The 15861-nt window shown below is 46.1% G+C and overlaps 1 protein-coding gene and 1 pseudogene across 1 annotated transcript in view; both read left to right on the forward strand.

Annotated features, from left to right (window-relative positions):
* The window catches only part of NOTCH3 (notch receptor 3), a 38255-nt gene extending 33704 nt beyond the window's left edge, over positions 1 to 4551 (forward strand). Inside the window, exons 32-33 of the mRNA XM_068979675.1 lie at positions 1586 to 1683; positions 2507 to 4551. Coding sequence (XP_068835776.1) covers positions 1586 to 1683; positions 2507 to 3562 — 1154 coding nt within the window. The 3' untranslated portion in view covers positions 3563 to 4551. The remainder of the gene's footprint in view (positions 1 to 1585; positions 1684 to 2506) is intronic.
* A 4403-nt stretch (positions 4552 to 8954) lies between these two features.
* Positions 8955 to 9779, forward strand: LOC138085183 (MKI67 FHA domain-interacting nucleolar phosphoprotein pseudogene; annotated as a pseudogene).
* The last annotated feature ends 6082 nt before the right edge of the window (positions 9780 to 15861 follow it).

The following is a 15861-nucleotide window of genomic DNA, read 5'->3' on the forward strand; positions in this document are numbered from 1 at the left end:
AGTTCTTCATATATTCTAGATAGGTCTCTTATCAAACATACAGTAGGTTTATTATATTTATAGGTTTTCTTTCAGTGGGGACTGTACCCCACAGCATATGGGATCTTAGTTTCCCAACCAGGAATCAAACCCCCCACTCTGTGCAGTGGAAGCTTGGAGTCTTAACTATTGGACCATCAGGGAAGTTCTTGTCGGTTTTCTTTTTACTTTCTAGATGGTGTTCTTGTGTGTGTTAGTCGCTCAGTCATGTCTGACTCTTTCCACTTTCTGTCCACGGAATTCTCCAGGCAAGAATACTGGAGTGGGTTGCCATTCCCTTCTGTAGGGCATCTTCCCAACCCAGGGATTGAACCTGAGTCTCCTGTGTCTCCAGCATTGCAGGCAGATTCTTTACCCATTGAGCCACTGGGCAAGCCCTTAGTTCCCCTACAGCGGAAGCTTGGAGTCTTAACCACTGGACTGCCAGGGAATTTCCCTATAGGTTTTCTTTTTTACTTTCTAGATTATGTCCTTACAAGCACAAAAGGTTTTTCATCTTGATTATGTCCAGTTTATCTATTTTTGTTGTTGTTATTGTTGCTTGTGTTTTGGGTGTCATATCTAAGAATCCTTTGCCTAATTCAAGGTCTTGTGAAAATTTACTCCTGTGTTTCTTTCTAAATGTTTTGTAGTTTGAGCTCTTACATTTAGATACTGGATTCACTTTGAATTACTTCTTGCATGTGGTGTGAGGTAGGGGTCCAACTTTGTTCTGTCGCACGTGGAGATCCGGTTGTACCAGTACCATTAAAAAAAAAAACTTTATTTATTTTTGGCTGTGCTGGGTCTTTGTTGCTGTGTGTGGGTTTTCGCTAGTTGCAGTGACTGGGGGCCACTCTCTAGCTGAAGTGTGTGGGTGCCTCACTGTCGTGGCTTCTCTTGTTGGAGAGCATGGGCTCTGGGCTCAAGGACATCAGTAGTTGCGGCTCCTGGGCCCTGGACCACAGGCCCAATAGTTGGGGCACACAGGCTTTAGTTGCTCCAAGGCATGTGGGATCCTCCCAGATCAGGGATCAAATTTGTGTCCCCTGCATTGGCAAGCAGATTCTCCACCGCGGAGCCCCCAGGGAGGCCCTCCAGCATGATCTGTTGAGAAAGTTATCCTTTCCCCATTAAACTGGCTTGACACCAATTTAATTAATTAATTTATTTTTTGCCATGCTGTGAAGGTTGTGGGATCTCAGTTCCCTGACCAGGGACTGGACCTGGGCCGTAACAATGTAAGCTTGGAATCCTAACCACTAGGCTACCAGGGAATTCCTTTTCTTTTTTTTTTTTGTAATTTATATAAACTAAGAACCACATGTGACTGTGGCTGTTGCACTGGACAGCACAGCTCTACATACAACTTAGTGAGGCCCACATAATATGCTCCAAATATGGAAAGTTACACCCATAGCTGTGCACACATGGACCCAAACACAGGTACTCAGCCTACCCTCCCCCCATTCCAGCCCATATTCTAGACACTTCCTGTCCCCCTCTGTGGGGGCGGCGCAGCTAATGAGCCAGGTCCTGACCTTGACCTCCCCTCACTTCCCCACAGGAAAATCGGCCTTACACTGGGCTGCAGCTGTCAACAACGTGGAGGCCACCTTGGCTCTGCTCAAAAATGGAGCCAACAAGGACATGCAGGATAGCAAGGTGAGCCCCAGCCTTTGGTTCACCTTCAGCCCTGGAACAGCCTCCACAGGCAGCAGAGAGCAGATTGGGGGAGGCTAGTGGGGACATTCACCCTGCCTGTAGCCAGCGTTCATGTGGGATCAGGGCCCAAGAGGTTCCAATAGTGGATCAGGGGAGGAAGTATACGGCAGTTGCTGGTGACCTTGGGCAAGCTACTTAATTCTTCTGAACTTCTGTTCACATTTTTGAAATGGAGAAGCAACAGTACCCACCTCATTGCCTCTTCCAAGGATTCAGTGAGCTAATGCTTTTGTAAGGTGCTTAGAGGAGCCTCAACAAAAGACAGCTATTATGACTGTTGTTTGAACAGTAGCCTTGCAAGGTGGTATTACTCTCATTTTACAAATGGAAAAATGAGGTTCAAAAGAATGCAGGGGTAGATTCCATCTTTATCTAAAATTTCCATGTTATATTTGTTATGCATATATATTTTTGTATTAATCTTAACTTTAAAAACTGCACTAAATACCATTTATTTTGATAGTAGAATTTTTCGCCACCCCCTTAAAGTCTGTGCCTAAGGTGAGTGCCTCACTCTCCTCACTCTAGTCCTGGCTTTGGGGCCTGAAGTTTCTTAATAGGTGCTGGATGAATAGGGCTTTAAGGAAAGAACTTGCCCAGTTTTTCATCCAGGCAAAACTGAGATTCCAATCAAGGTCTGTCTGTCTGCAGAGTATGAGCTCCTAGCTCTGTTTCCCCCAGAGACTAGAGGCCTCTGTGACGTTAGGCGGGACTTAACCTCACTCTTGACCCTGACATCTTGTGGGTTCCCGGGCCCCCACAGGAAGAGACTCCACTGTTCCTGGCCGCCCGGGAGGGCAGCTTCGAGGCGGCCAAGCTGCTGCTAGACCACTTTGCCAACCGGGAGATCACAGACCACCTGGACAGGCTGCCCCGGGACGTGGCGCAGGAGAGGCTGCACCAGGACATCGTGCGCTTGCTGGACCAGCCCAGCGGGCCCCGGAGCCCCCCTGGCCCCCACGGCCTGGGGCCCTTGCTCTGTCCGCCCGGGGCCTTCCTCCCCGGCCTCAAGGTGGCGCAGTCCGGGGCCAAGAAGAGCCGGAGGCCCCCGGGGAAGGCGGGGCTGGGGCCGCAGGGCCCCCGGGGGCGGGGCAAGAAGCTGACGCTGGCCTGCCCCGGGCCCTTGGCCGACAGCTCGGTCACGCTCTCGCCCGTGGACTCGCTGGACTCCCCGCGGCCCTTTGGCGGGCCCCCCGCGTCCCCTGGCGGCTTCCCCCTCGAGGGGCCCTACGCGGCCGCCACGGCCACGGCCGTGTCTCTGGCGCAGCTGGGTGGCGCGGGCCGGGCGGGTCTAGGGCGCCAGCCCCCCGGGGGCTGCGTGCTCAGCCTGGGCCTGTTGAACCCCGTGGCCGTACCCCTCGACTGGGCCCGGCTGCCCCCACCCGCCCCTCCAGGTCCCTCCTTCCTGCTGCCGCTGGCCCCGGGACCCCAGCTGCTGAACCCCGGGAATCCCGTGTCCCCCCAGGAGCGGCCCCCGCCCTACCTGGCCGCCCCAGGACACGGCGAGGAGTTCCCCGCGGTGGCTGGGGCTCACGGCAGCCCCCCCAAGGCCCGCTTCCTGCGGGTCCCCAGCGAGCACCCTTACTTGACCCCATCCCCCGAGTCCCCCGAGCACTGGGCCAGCCCCTCCCCGCCCTCACTCTCGGACTGGTCTGACTCCACGCCCAGCCCGGCCACTGCCACCGGGGCCTCGGCCACCGCTGCTGGGTCCCTGTCGGCCCAGCCGCTCCCCTTGTCGGTCCCTGGCGCTCTTGCTCAGGCCCAGACCCAGCTGGGGCCCCAGCCTGAAGTCACCCCCAAGAGGCAAGTGTTGGCCTGAGGGCTCCCCAGTTCCTGGATTTGGGGAGGCTGAAGGGGCACCCCGTCGTGATTCCCCTTTCTCTCTCCCCTTTTAGTCCATTTCATTCTGTTTCTCCTTTTCTCCTGCACACCGCCCTCCTTGCAGTGTGACCAAGATAGGTCACCAGGCTAGGGCTTCAGTCTTCCTTTATTTATAAGGGGTGCAGGCTAACCCTCACCCTTGGGTCCTGTGGTGAGTCTAGGACATCCGCCTGCCTCTCCCCTCATCCTGTGGCCAACACCCCCCTACCCCCATTCTCTCTTTCCCCTTTTTCTTGCCTTTTATGGCCCCCCTCTCTCACTCCTCCTGCTCTGACACAAGTGGATTATTATTATTTTTTTTACATTTTGTATAGAAACAAATTCATTTAAACAAACTTATTATTATTATTATTTTTTACAAAATATATATATGGAGATGCTCTCTGCCCCCCTGCGAACCCCCCCAGTGCCCCCGTGGGGCTGAGTCTGTGGGCCCATTCGGCCAAGCTGGATTCTGTGTACCAAGTACACAGGCATGACCGGGCTCCTGTGTACCAAGTACACAACCCTGGTGTGTACCAAGTAGGCACCCTTGGGCGCACCCTCCGGGGCTAGGGGTCGGGTGAGACCTGGGAGCCTCCTCCTTGCTCCACCTCCCTCACTTCACTGCATTCCAGATGGAACTTATTCTAGAGCTTTGCCCTCTGGCCCAGAGAGCCTGCCCACAGTCCCTCCACCCCCATCCTAGGGTGTGGGCCTTCTCCCTTTGGGAGCTGGGAGGGTGGGGTGGCTGGTGGGAATACGAGGACCAGGGGAGATGTGTGCATTCTACTTTGTCTCCCTGTAAACAATGGGCCTGCAGGAAGAGAAGGAGCTGCCTGCCTGGCACCTCTTCTTCCTGGTACTCCCCTGGCCCAGCCTCAGGGCAAAATAGAAGTATTTGTAGGCTATTTTTGTAATATAGCTTCTGGTCACAATCCCTGTGTAGCTCAGTCCCCAGGCCTTGCATTGTACAGCCCCCTGTTCCGTCACCACCTAATAAAGGAATAGTTAACACTCAGTGTCGTTGTTGTGTGTCTGGGTAAGGAGGGGTGGTGGTAGTGTGGGGTTTCAGTCTCTTCAGCATTAACTTTGAGACAAGCTGAGACACGGGACCTGGGACCCTTTCCTGCAGTGCTTGCACCTAGACAAATGTCTCCTGAAGCAACAAAATGCAAAGAAACTATAAGGGACTAAAAATGCCTGCAGGCATGTGTACTGGGAGCAGATTACTGACAATAAGATACGAAAAGACCGGAAAAGCCCAACTGCCACCTCTGAAGAGCTGGGAGCAAGAACAGGGTACTGTGCATGCCTCCTGCACGCAATACCACCTGAGGGCTGGGTACCATCTAAGCCACCCCTCCAGCTCAACTTTGCCCTGGACCCCCCACCCCCACTTATCCCATTTAAGGAACCAGCTCGTCCCTCTCTGCTGTTGGGAACTGAGCAAGTGAAAGGAACCTGTTTGTTCTCACTCTCCACTGCTGCAACAGGGGTCCCAACAAAACCTTGCCTGAATTTCTTATCTGGGCGCTGATCAATTCTATTGATGAAGGTGTCCAAGAACCCTGGTTGGTAACTTGAGCTTTCATCTTGGGGCCAAACCATCTGGCTCACCTGCTGACCCACTTTTGCTTCCTCTTTTGATGGATGACTCCATTGATTGGACTAGGGGTGGCCACCTGACTAAAATTAAGCCAATCAGATTCTTGCTTGAGAATGTTTTTAAAATGAGGATGCCAAGAAAGCTATCATTTGGTGGAGCTACTAAGGCCAAGACAGATGAAGACATATTGATGGACAATTTGGGGTGCTGGGTACTGATGAGAAAACAGCAGAAGACTGGAGCTATGCAGTCTTATCTGGTAGGATCAGATTCTATGGGAGAATCAGAGATGAGCACTCAAATGGTTCCAGGATGTTAAGTACTTCATTTCCAAATGGAAATTCCACTTAATTGAACATATATTCCATTGACATCAATGTTATTCGTTTTTCAGTCACTAAGTCGTGTCTGACTGTTTGTGACCCCATGGACTGCAGCATGCCAGGCTTCCCTGTCCCTCACTATCTCCTGGAGTTTGCTCAAACTCATGTCTATCGAATTGGTGAGACCATCCAACCATCTCATCCTCTGTCACCCCTTTCTCCTCCAGCCCTCCATCTTTGCCAACATCAGGGTCTTTTTCAATGAGTCAGCTCTTCGAATCAGGTGGTCAAAGGATTGGAGTCTCAACTTCAGCATCAGCCCTTCCAGTGAATATTCAGAGTTGATTTCCTTTAGGATTAACTTGTTTGATCTCCTTGCTTTCTGAGGGATTCTCAAAAGTCTTCTCCAGCTCCACAATTTGAAAGCATCAATTCTTTGGCACTCAGCCTTCTTTATGGTCCAACTCACACATCCATACATGACTCCTGCAAAAACTATAGCTTTGCCATCAGTGGGTATTTATTAATTGCCTTCTAAGTGCCTAGGCTGGTTTTGCATGGATCTCAACTCTACTTCATGCTTCCTTGGGGTTTGGAGAGACCGCTGCATCGTTTAATAAGTACTCCAGCTTGAACAGGTTTTTATGTCTTGCAGATAATTGTGCACAAGACAGTTCAGTTCAGTTCAGTTCAGTCGCTCAGTCGTGTCCGACTCTTTGCAACCCCATGAATCGCAGCACGCCAGGCCTCCCTGTCCACCACCATCTCCCGGAGTTCACTCAGACTCACGTCCATTGAGTCCGTGATGCCATCCAGCCATCTCATCCTCGGTCGTCCCCTTCTCCTCCTGCCCCCAATCCCTCCCAGCATCAGAGTCTTTTCCAATGAGTCAACTCTTCACATGAGGTGGCCAAAGTACTGGAGTTTCAGCTTTAGCATCATTCCTTCCAAAGAAATCCCAGGGTTGATCTCCTTCAGAATGGACTGGTTGGATCTCCTTGCAGTCCAAGGGACCCTAAAGAGTCTTCTCCAACACCACAGTTCAAAAGCATCAATTCTTCGGCACTCAGCCTTCTTCACAGTCCAACACTCACATCCATACATGACCACAGGAAAAACCATAGCATTGACTAGACGGACCTTAGTTGGCAAAGTAATGTCTCTGCTTTTGAATATGCTGTCTAGCTTGGTCATAACTTTTCTTCCAAGGAGTAAGCGTCTTTTAATTTTATGGCTGCAGTCACCACCTGCAGTGATTTTGAAGTCCCAAAAAATAAAGTCTGACACTGTTTGTACTGTTTCCCCATCTATTTCCCATGAAGTGATGGGACCGGATGCCACGATCTTCATTTTCTGAATGTTGAGCTTTAAGCCAACTTTTTCACTCTCCTCTTTCACTTTCATCAAGAGGTTTTTTAGCTCCTGTTCACTTTCTGCCATAAGGGTAGTGTCATCTGCATATCTGAGGTTACTGATATTTCTCCCGGCAATCTTGATTCCAGCTTGTGTTTCTTCCAGTCCAGCGTTTCTCATGATGTACTCTGCATATAAGTTAAATAAGCAAGCTGACAATATACAGCCTTGACGTACTCCTTTTCCTATTTGGAACCAGTCTGTTGTTCCATGTCCAGTTCTAACTGTTGCTTCCTGACCTGCATACAGCTTTCTCAAGAGGCAGGTCAGGTGGTCTGGTATTCCCATCTCTTTCAGAATTTTGCAGTTTATTGTGATGCACACAGTCAAAGGCTTTGGCATAGTCAATAAAGCAGAAATAGATGGTTTTCTGGAACTCTCTTGCTTTTTCCATGATCCAGTGGATGTTGGCAATTTGATCTCTGGTGCCTCTGCCTTTTCTAAAACCAGCTTGAACATCAGGAAGTTCACGGTTCATGTATTGCTGAAGTCTGGCTTGGAGAAATTTGAGCATTACTTTACTAGCATGTGAGGTGAGTGCAATTGTGCGGTAGTTTGAGCATTCTTTGGCATTGCCTTTCTTTGGGATTGGAATGAAAAGTGACCTTTTCCAGTCCTGTGGTCACTGCTGAGTTTTCCAAATTTGCTGGCATATTGAGTGCAGCACTTTCATAGCATCATCTTTCAGGATTTGAAACAGCTCAACTGGAATTCCATCACCTCCACTAGCTTTGTTCGTAGTGATGCTTTCTAAGGCCCACTTGACTTCACATTCCAGGATGTCTGGCTCTAGATTAGTGATCACATCATCATGATTATCTGGGTCGTGAAGATCTTTTTTGTACAGTTCTTCCGTGTATTCTTGCCACCTCTTCTTCATATCTTCTGCTTCTGTTAGGTCCAGACCATTTCTGTCCTTTATCGAGCCCATCTTTGCATGAAATGTTCCCTTGGTATCTCTAATTTTCTTGAAGAGATCTCTAGTCTTTCCCTTTCTGTTGTTTTCCTCTATTTCTTTGCATTGATCGCTGAAGAAGGCTTTCTTATCTCTTCTTGCTATTCTTTGGAACCCTGCATTCAGATGCTTATATCTTTTCTTTTCTGCTTTGCTTTTCGCCTCTCTTCTTTTCACAGCTATTTGTAAGGCCTCCCCAGACAGCCATTTTGCTTTTTTGCATTTCTTTTCCATGGGGATGGTCTTGATCCCTGTCTCCTGTACAATGTCATGAACCTCATTCCATAGTTCATCAGGCACTCTATCTATCAGATCTAGACCCTTAAATCTATTTATACTGGGCTCCTCCAGGAAAGAGGAGGTTTAATGTTCATTCCTGTCAGCTGGTGCACTCTTGGTTGCAGGTAACACAAAAGTCTATCCAGCTAGCTAAAACAAACAAAAACCAATCAATTCATATAACTGAAAAGGACCAGCTTCAGGGGAGATTTGATCTAGTGGCTCAAATAAGGTCCACATTTGACCTCATTTGGACTGAGGTATTCATCTCTACAGATTTTTCCCTGGGTGTCAGTTTCACCCCCAGGCTCCATGTGATACTCAACCTGGCTTCTCTTCCCACCTCCACAGCTCTGATCGTCCCTCTCTGTGTTAACAAAATAGGTGTAAGGATCATAGACCATCTTGTACATTCCGGAGAGTTGAGAAGCTTTTAGTCTTGGTGTTGATTTTGTATTGACTTCAATTGGGTCACATATTTATCCTCTAGCCTAGTGTTCCTCAATGTTGGTAATATTGGCATTTAGGGCCAAATCACTCTTTACTGTAGAAAGCTGTCCTGTGCATTGTAGGATGTTTAACAGCATCCCTGACCTCCACCCACTAGATGCCAGCAGCACCCACTCCTCCACAGTGATAACCAAAAATGTTTCCAGATGTTGCCAATTGCCAAGCAATGGAAAATTGCTTTTGAGCACCACTGCACTAGCCAGTCACTACAGCAATGGGATATAGAATGCGTTGATTTCTCATCTGCGTACAAGTTGGTGGAATGGCAGCCTTCGATGACCCAGCTAAGCCACTCCTGTCCCTAAACCCACAGGAGGATGCCAAATTTTAAAAGGAGGTGGCTCAGCTTTGCTTACCACCATCACTTTATGAAACCCAGATCCGAGTATATTTCTTCCAGTTTGGCACTGTTACAAAATTCAGACTGTCCAGGAGTAAAAAAGGCTGGAAATAGCAAAGGCTATGGCTTTGTGGAGCTTGAGTCTGAAGATGTTGCCAAAATAGCTGCTGAAACAATGAACAGCTGCCTTTTTGGTGAAAGATTCTTGAAGTGTCATTTTACACCACCTGAAAAGGTATATGAAGAACTTTTTGAGAGTGGCATATGCTATTTTAAAGGCCATCATATCCAGCAGTGAAATGGTACAATCAGAATCGGTTGCTTCTTTAAAAGCTATGGGTGGAGGAGTGGTTTAAAAAGGAGGAAAAATTACTCAGGCAGAGACTGGCTAAAAAGAGAATTGATTATAGTTTCCCTTCATTGGTTAAGGTCTTACATAAAAATGAGGAGAATGCTTCAAACACTGGTCCTTGAAATTCCAGAAAGCACCAGGTTTTATGTAAGAAGAAGAAAGCAGCTTCAGTCACTCCTAACACTCCTGAGAAGGTTGTGGATCACCAGGGTCCCACACCAATTTGTACGCCAACATTTTTGGAGAAACAAAAATTGGAAGTGGCTAAAATGAATGATGATGATAAAGAAAATGAAATAGTTTTCAAACAGCCCATATCTGGTGAAAAAGAAGAAACACAAGAGATTCAGCTACCTACAAGTTCAAGGAAAAAAAGATGAAAAAGCAGTCAGTGATTTTGAATGTATTGTGTATAGTTCTTCTGAAAAGATTATTTTACTATGAAGACTGATTCTGTATATTTAACTAGATATAGTAGAATGCAACCAGTAACAAGATGGTTGGAGAAGAAACTGTCAATCCAAGTCAGTGAGGAAAGCAGTCAGTGACTTTGGCTTTCCTGCACTTGCTGAAATGCAGGGGTGTGTACCAGTTTACAGCAGCCAGGCTTTCGCTGCCTCTTCTCCTATCTCAGGTTTTCTTTGCATTTTTCACAGCTGCTTTTAATTACTCTGCCTGAATAGAAGGTCACTATTAACTGCTGGTTTGAGTACTAAACTGTAGCCTCTGTTGTCACCATCAAATAAAGAAAATCTTGCTTGGCAACATCTAAATAGTTCTCTGTTAGACCAAGCACATATAACCCATAAGATGGCTGAAACTAGAACTTAAAATCTATGGGGAGTGAGAAGGAGATGTCAGTACTAACAGAGACTCATTTATGTATATACGATCATTTTTAGCAATGTAAATTAGTTTGCAGTGGGCTAGGATGGATAACTGGATGGAATCCAGGTGAGCTATTTTAAATCCTGAAAGATGATGCTCTTAAAGTGCTGCACTCAATATGCCAGCAAATTTGGAAAACTCAGCAGTGGCCACAGGACTGGAAAAGGTCACTTTTCATTCCAATCCCAAAGAAAGTCAATGGCAAAGAATGTTCAAACTACTGCACAACTGCACTCATCTCACACGCTAGCAAAGTAATGCCCAAGATTCTCCAAGCCAGGCTTCAACAGTATGTGAACCATGAACTTCCAGATGTTAAAGCTGGATTTAGAAAGGGCAGAGGAACCAGAGATCAAATTGCCAACATAGGCTGGATCATTGAAAAAGCAAGAGAGTTCCAGAAAAACATCTACTTCTGCTTTATTGACTATGCCAAAGCCTTTGACTGTGTGGATCACAATAAACTGCGGAAAATTCTGAAAGAGATGGGAATACCAGACCACCTTACCTGCCTTCTGAGAAATCTATATGCAGGTCAAGAAGCAACAGTTAGAACTGGACATGGAACAACAGACTGGTTCCAAATAGGGAAAGGAGTACGTCAAGACTGTGCATTGTCACCTTGCTTAGTTAACTTCTATGCAGAGTACATCATGTGAAATGCTGGGCTGGATGAAGCACAAGCTGGAGTCAAGATTGCTGGGAGAAATATCAGTAACCTCAAATACGTAGGTGACACCACCTTTATGGCAGAAAGTGAAGAAGATCTAAAGAGTTTCTTGATGAAAGTCAATGCCAAAGAATGTTCAAACTACCGCACAACTGTACTCCTCTCACATGCTAGCAAAGTAATGCCCAAAATTCTCCAAGCCGGGCTTCAACAGTATGAGAACCATGAACTTCCAGATGTTAAAGCTGGATTTAGAAAGGGCAGAGAAGAGTGAAAAAGTTGGCTTAAATTTCAACATTCAAAAACTAATATCATGGCATCCAGTCCCATCTCATAATGGCAAATAGATGGGGAAACAATGGAAACAGTGAGAGGCTTTATTTTTTTGGGCTCCAAAATCACTGCAGATGATGACTGCAGCCATGAAATTAAAAGACACTTGCTCCTTGAAAGAAAAGCTATGACCGACCTAGACAGCATATTATAAAAAGGGACATTACTTTGCCAACAAAGGTCTGTCTAGTCAAAGCTGAAAGGCTGTTGTTGAATCACGACGCCAAGATTCTTGGCCCATGGAGGAGAAGAACTCAATCCGGGGCCAGAGACGAGACTTGATCGCTCAGAGCTTTTGTTTGATAAAGTATTATTAAAGTATAAAGGAGATAGAGAAAGCTTCTGACATAGGCATCAGAAGGGGGCAGAAAGAGTACCCCACTGCTAATCTTCAGCTGGATGTTATATAGTCACTAGCAGTCTGTTAATGAAAGAAAGGAATGTCTTAAAACTCAGAATGGCACCAGGCCCCTCACCCATAAGATGCATTTTGGGATAATCTTAGCACCAAATGGTTTATCTTGGGCCATAAAATGATTAACCTGAGTCTTGAAGAAGGGCAGAGCACCAAAGAAATAGTTTCATTTACATAGATTAGAGGAACACTATCTGAGTATAGTTAGTTCGTTAGTTCAGTCGCACAGTCGTGTCCGACTCTGTGATCCCATGAATTGCAGCATACCAGGCCTCCCTGTCCATCACCAACTCCTGGAGTTCACTCAAACTCACGTCCATCGAGTCCGTGATGCCATCCAGCCATCTCATCCTCTCTTGTCTCCTTCTCCTCCTGCCCCCAATCCCTCCCAGCATCAAAGTCTTTTCCAATGAGTCAACTCTTCGCATGAGGTGGCCAAAGTATTGGAGTTTCAGCTTTCGCATCATTCCTTCCAAAGAAATCCCAGGGTTGATCTCCTTCAGAATGGACTGGTTGGATCTCCTTGCAGTCCAAGGGACTCTCAAGAGTCTTCTCCAACACCACAGTTCAAAAGCATCAATTCTTCGGCTCTCAGCCTTCTTCACAGTCCAGCTCTCACATCCATACATGACCACAGGAAAAACCATAGCCTTGACTAGACGGACCTTAGTCGACAAAATAATGTCTCTGCTTTTGAATATGCTATCTAGGTTGGTCATAACTTTTCTTCCCAGGAGTAAGCATTTTTTAATTTCATGGCTGCAATCACCATCTGCAGTGATTTTGGAGCCCCAGAAAATAAAGTCTGATACTGTTTCCACTGTTTCTCCATCTATTTGCCATGAAGTGATGCAACCAGATGCCATGATCTTCGTTTTCTGAATGTTTAGCTTTAAGCCAACTTTCTCACTCTCCTCTTTAACTTTCATCAAGAGGCTTTTTAGTTCCTCTTCACTTTCTGCCATAAGGGTGGTGTCTTCTGCATATCTGAGGTGATTGAGATTTCTCCCAGCAATCTTGATTCCAGCTTGTGATTCTTCCAGTCCAGCGTTTCTCATGATGTACTCTGCATATAAGTTAAATAAGCAGGCTGACAATATACAGCCTTGACGTACTCCTTTTCCTATTTGGAACCAGTCTGTTGTTCCATGTCCCGTTCTAACTATTGCTTCCTGACCTGCATACAGATTTCTCAAGAGGCTCTTTCAGAATTTTCCACAGCTTATTGTGATCCACACAGTCAAAGGCTTTGGCATAGTCAATAAAGCAGAAATAGATGTTTTTCTGGAAACATACTGGTTTATCAAGTAGGCTCTGAGCCAAAAGGCAGAACGGACTTGAAGACAGAGTTTGGGGTAAATGCATAGAACATTAGCATACCTTAAGATAAACATTTCCATCAGAAAAAGGCATTGGTTAATTTCAGGTGAAACCAGGTGTCACTATGGCAACACAGAATTTTAAGAGAAACCTTCTTTTAAATTTGTATAGAGAAGGAAAAAATATCGCTAGTTTGTTCCCTCCTGCCACTTAAGAGAGATAAAAGTGTCTGACATTGCAAGCTATTTCCTCCGTTTGGAGACCCCTGGCCTTCCTGCCTGTTACCCTCTCAAAGCTATGGTTTTTCCAGTAGTCATGTATGGATGTGAGAGCTTGACTATAAAGAAAGCTGAGCACCAAAGAACTGATGCTTTTGAACTGTGGTGTTGGAGAATACTCTTGAGAGTCCCCCCCGGAATGCAAAGAGATCAAACCAGTCCATCCTAAAGGAAATCAGTCCTGAATATTCATTGAAAGGACTGATGCTGAAGCTGAGACTCCAATACTTTGGCCACCTGATGCGAAGAACTGACTCTTGAAAAGACCCTGGTGCTGGGAAAGATTGAAGGTGGGAGGAGAAGGGGATGACAGAGGATGAGATGGTTGGATGGCATCACCGACTTAATGGACATGAGTTTGAATAAGGTCTGGGAGTTGGTAAAGGACAGGGAAGCCTGGCATGCTGCAGTCCATGGGGTCTCGGGGTCACAAAGAGTCAGACGCGACTGAGTGACTGAACTGAACTGAACTGGACATGGATTAATTAATAACTACCATCTTTTATCAGTATCATCAATCTGGAATTTGGTTTCAAGATTCATGCAGTGACCACCAAATAAACTTTTTCTATGTTTTTTTTGTATGTCAGGGCAACTTGCTATCTTGAAATAAAATTGTTGGGTTTTCCCTTTCAACAATCTTTAAGTTTTTGATGCCTTTGATATGTGCATCAGCTAATTCAGCTTTACCACCAAAAAGAAAAAAAGAATGTCCTGATTTCTTAAAGCAATCGGTCTCTGCTCTGGAACTGGGGGGGGTGGGTAAATTTAAGGGTTATCAGTTTTGCAGAAGCAGGGATTCTGAGGAAACAACTACTAAACAGTCACTCCACCTTCTTTGATTCATGTTTTGGTTGCTGTTGCTGTTTGACTTCCTGAGAACCCTATGGACTGCAGCATGCCAGGCTTCCCTATCCTTCACTGTCTCCTGGAGCTTGCTCAAACTCATGTCCATCGAGTCAGTGATGCCATCCAACCATCTCATCCTCTGTCGCCCCCTTCTCCTCCTGCCCTCAATCTTTCCAGCGTCAGGGTCTTTTCCAGTGAGTTTGCTCTTTGCATCAGGTGGCCAAGTATTGGAACTTCAGCTTCAACATCAGTTCTTCCAGTGAATATTCAGGGTTGATTTCCTTTACAATTGACTGGTTTGATCTCCTTGCTGTCCAAGGGACTCTCAAAAGTCTTCTCCAACACCACAGTTCAAAAGCATCAATTCTTTGGCACTCAGCTTTCTTCACAGTCCAACTCTCACATCTATACATGACTACTGGAAAAACCATAGCCTTGACTAGATGGACCTTTATTGGCAAAGTGATGTCTCTGCTTTTTAATACCCTGTCTAGGTTGGTCAGAGCTTTCCTTCCGAGTTTCAGTAGTTTCTGTGTTTTGTTTCTGAGTAGTATTTCACTATAAGGATATATCACAGATTGTTTAACCATTTACTTATTGAAGGACACCTGCATTGTGACCAGTTTCTGGCAGTTTTAAATATGGCTGTCATAAACATTTCATGGATAGGTTTCTGTGTGGATGTATGTTTTCATTTCCTAGAAAAATACGTAGAAGTGGAATTATTAGACCATATGGTAAAGATGTTTAACTTTATAAGAAATTTCCACATTGTTTTTAAGAGAGGCTATATGCAAATTTTGCATTTACAACAATGCCTGAAACTTTCAGTTCCACATCCTCACTGGCACTTGGTATTGTCAAGTTTTGTTACTGTTGTTGTTTTACTTTTATCTTTTGCCATTTTATTAGATGCACAGATGTATCTAATTGAGGTTTTTATATGCATTTCCCTAATGATTTGACCATATTTTCATGTATTCATTTGCCATCTGTATATCCTCTTTGGTGAAATGTTTGTCCTGTGTGTTTTGTCCATTTTTAAAAAAAATTAATTTATTTTATTTTTGGCTGCACTGGGTCTTTCTTTGGCTGCATGTGGGCTTTCTCTAGCTGTAGTAAGCAAGGGCTATACCCTAGTTGTGGTGGGAGGCTTCTCGCAATGGTGGTCCCTCTTGTGTGGGGCACAGGCTCAGGGCACGCAGGCTTAGTTGCCTCATGGCGTGTGGGATTTTCCTGGATCAGAGATCAAACCAGTGTTCTCTGCATTACAACGTGGATTCTTAACCACTGGACCACTAGGGAAGTCCCTGTTTTGTCCATTTTTAAGCTGGAATCAAGATTGCTGGGAGAAATATCAATAACCCCAGTCCATCCTAAAGGAGATCAGTCCTGGGTGTTCATTGGAAGGACTGATGTTGAAGTTGAAACTCCAGTATTTTGGCCACCTGATGTGAAGAGTTGACTCATTTGACAAGACCCTGATGCTGGGAAAGATTGAGGGCAGAAGGGGACGGCAGAGGGTGCGATGGTTGGATGGCATCACCGACTCTATGGACATGGGTTTGGGTGGACTCTGGGAGTTGGTGATGGACAGGGAAGCCTGGCGTGCTGCGGTTCATGGGGTCGCAAAGAGTTGGACATGACTGAGTGACTGAACTGAACTGAACTGAAGAGTTGTTTTGTTTCCTTATTGCTGATTTTTGGAAGTTCTCTATATGTTC

This window comes from Capricornis sumatraensis, chromosome 9 (genome assembly GCF_032405125.1).
Source record: "Capricornis sumatraensis isolate serow.1 chromosome 9, serow.2, whole genome shotgun sequence".
NCBI classification, from domain to species: domain Eukaryota; kingdom Metazoa; phylum Chordata; class Mammalia; order Artiodactyla; family Bovidae; genus Capricornis; species Capricornis sumatraensis.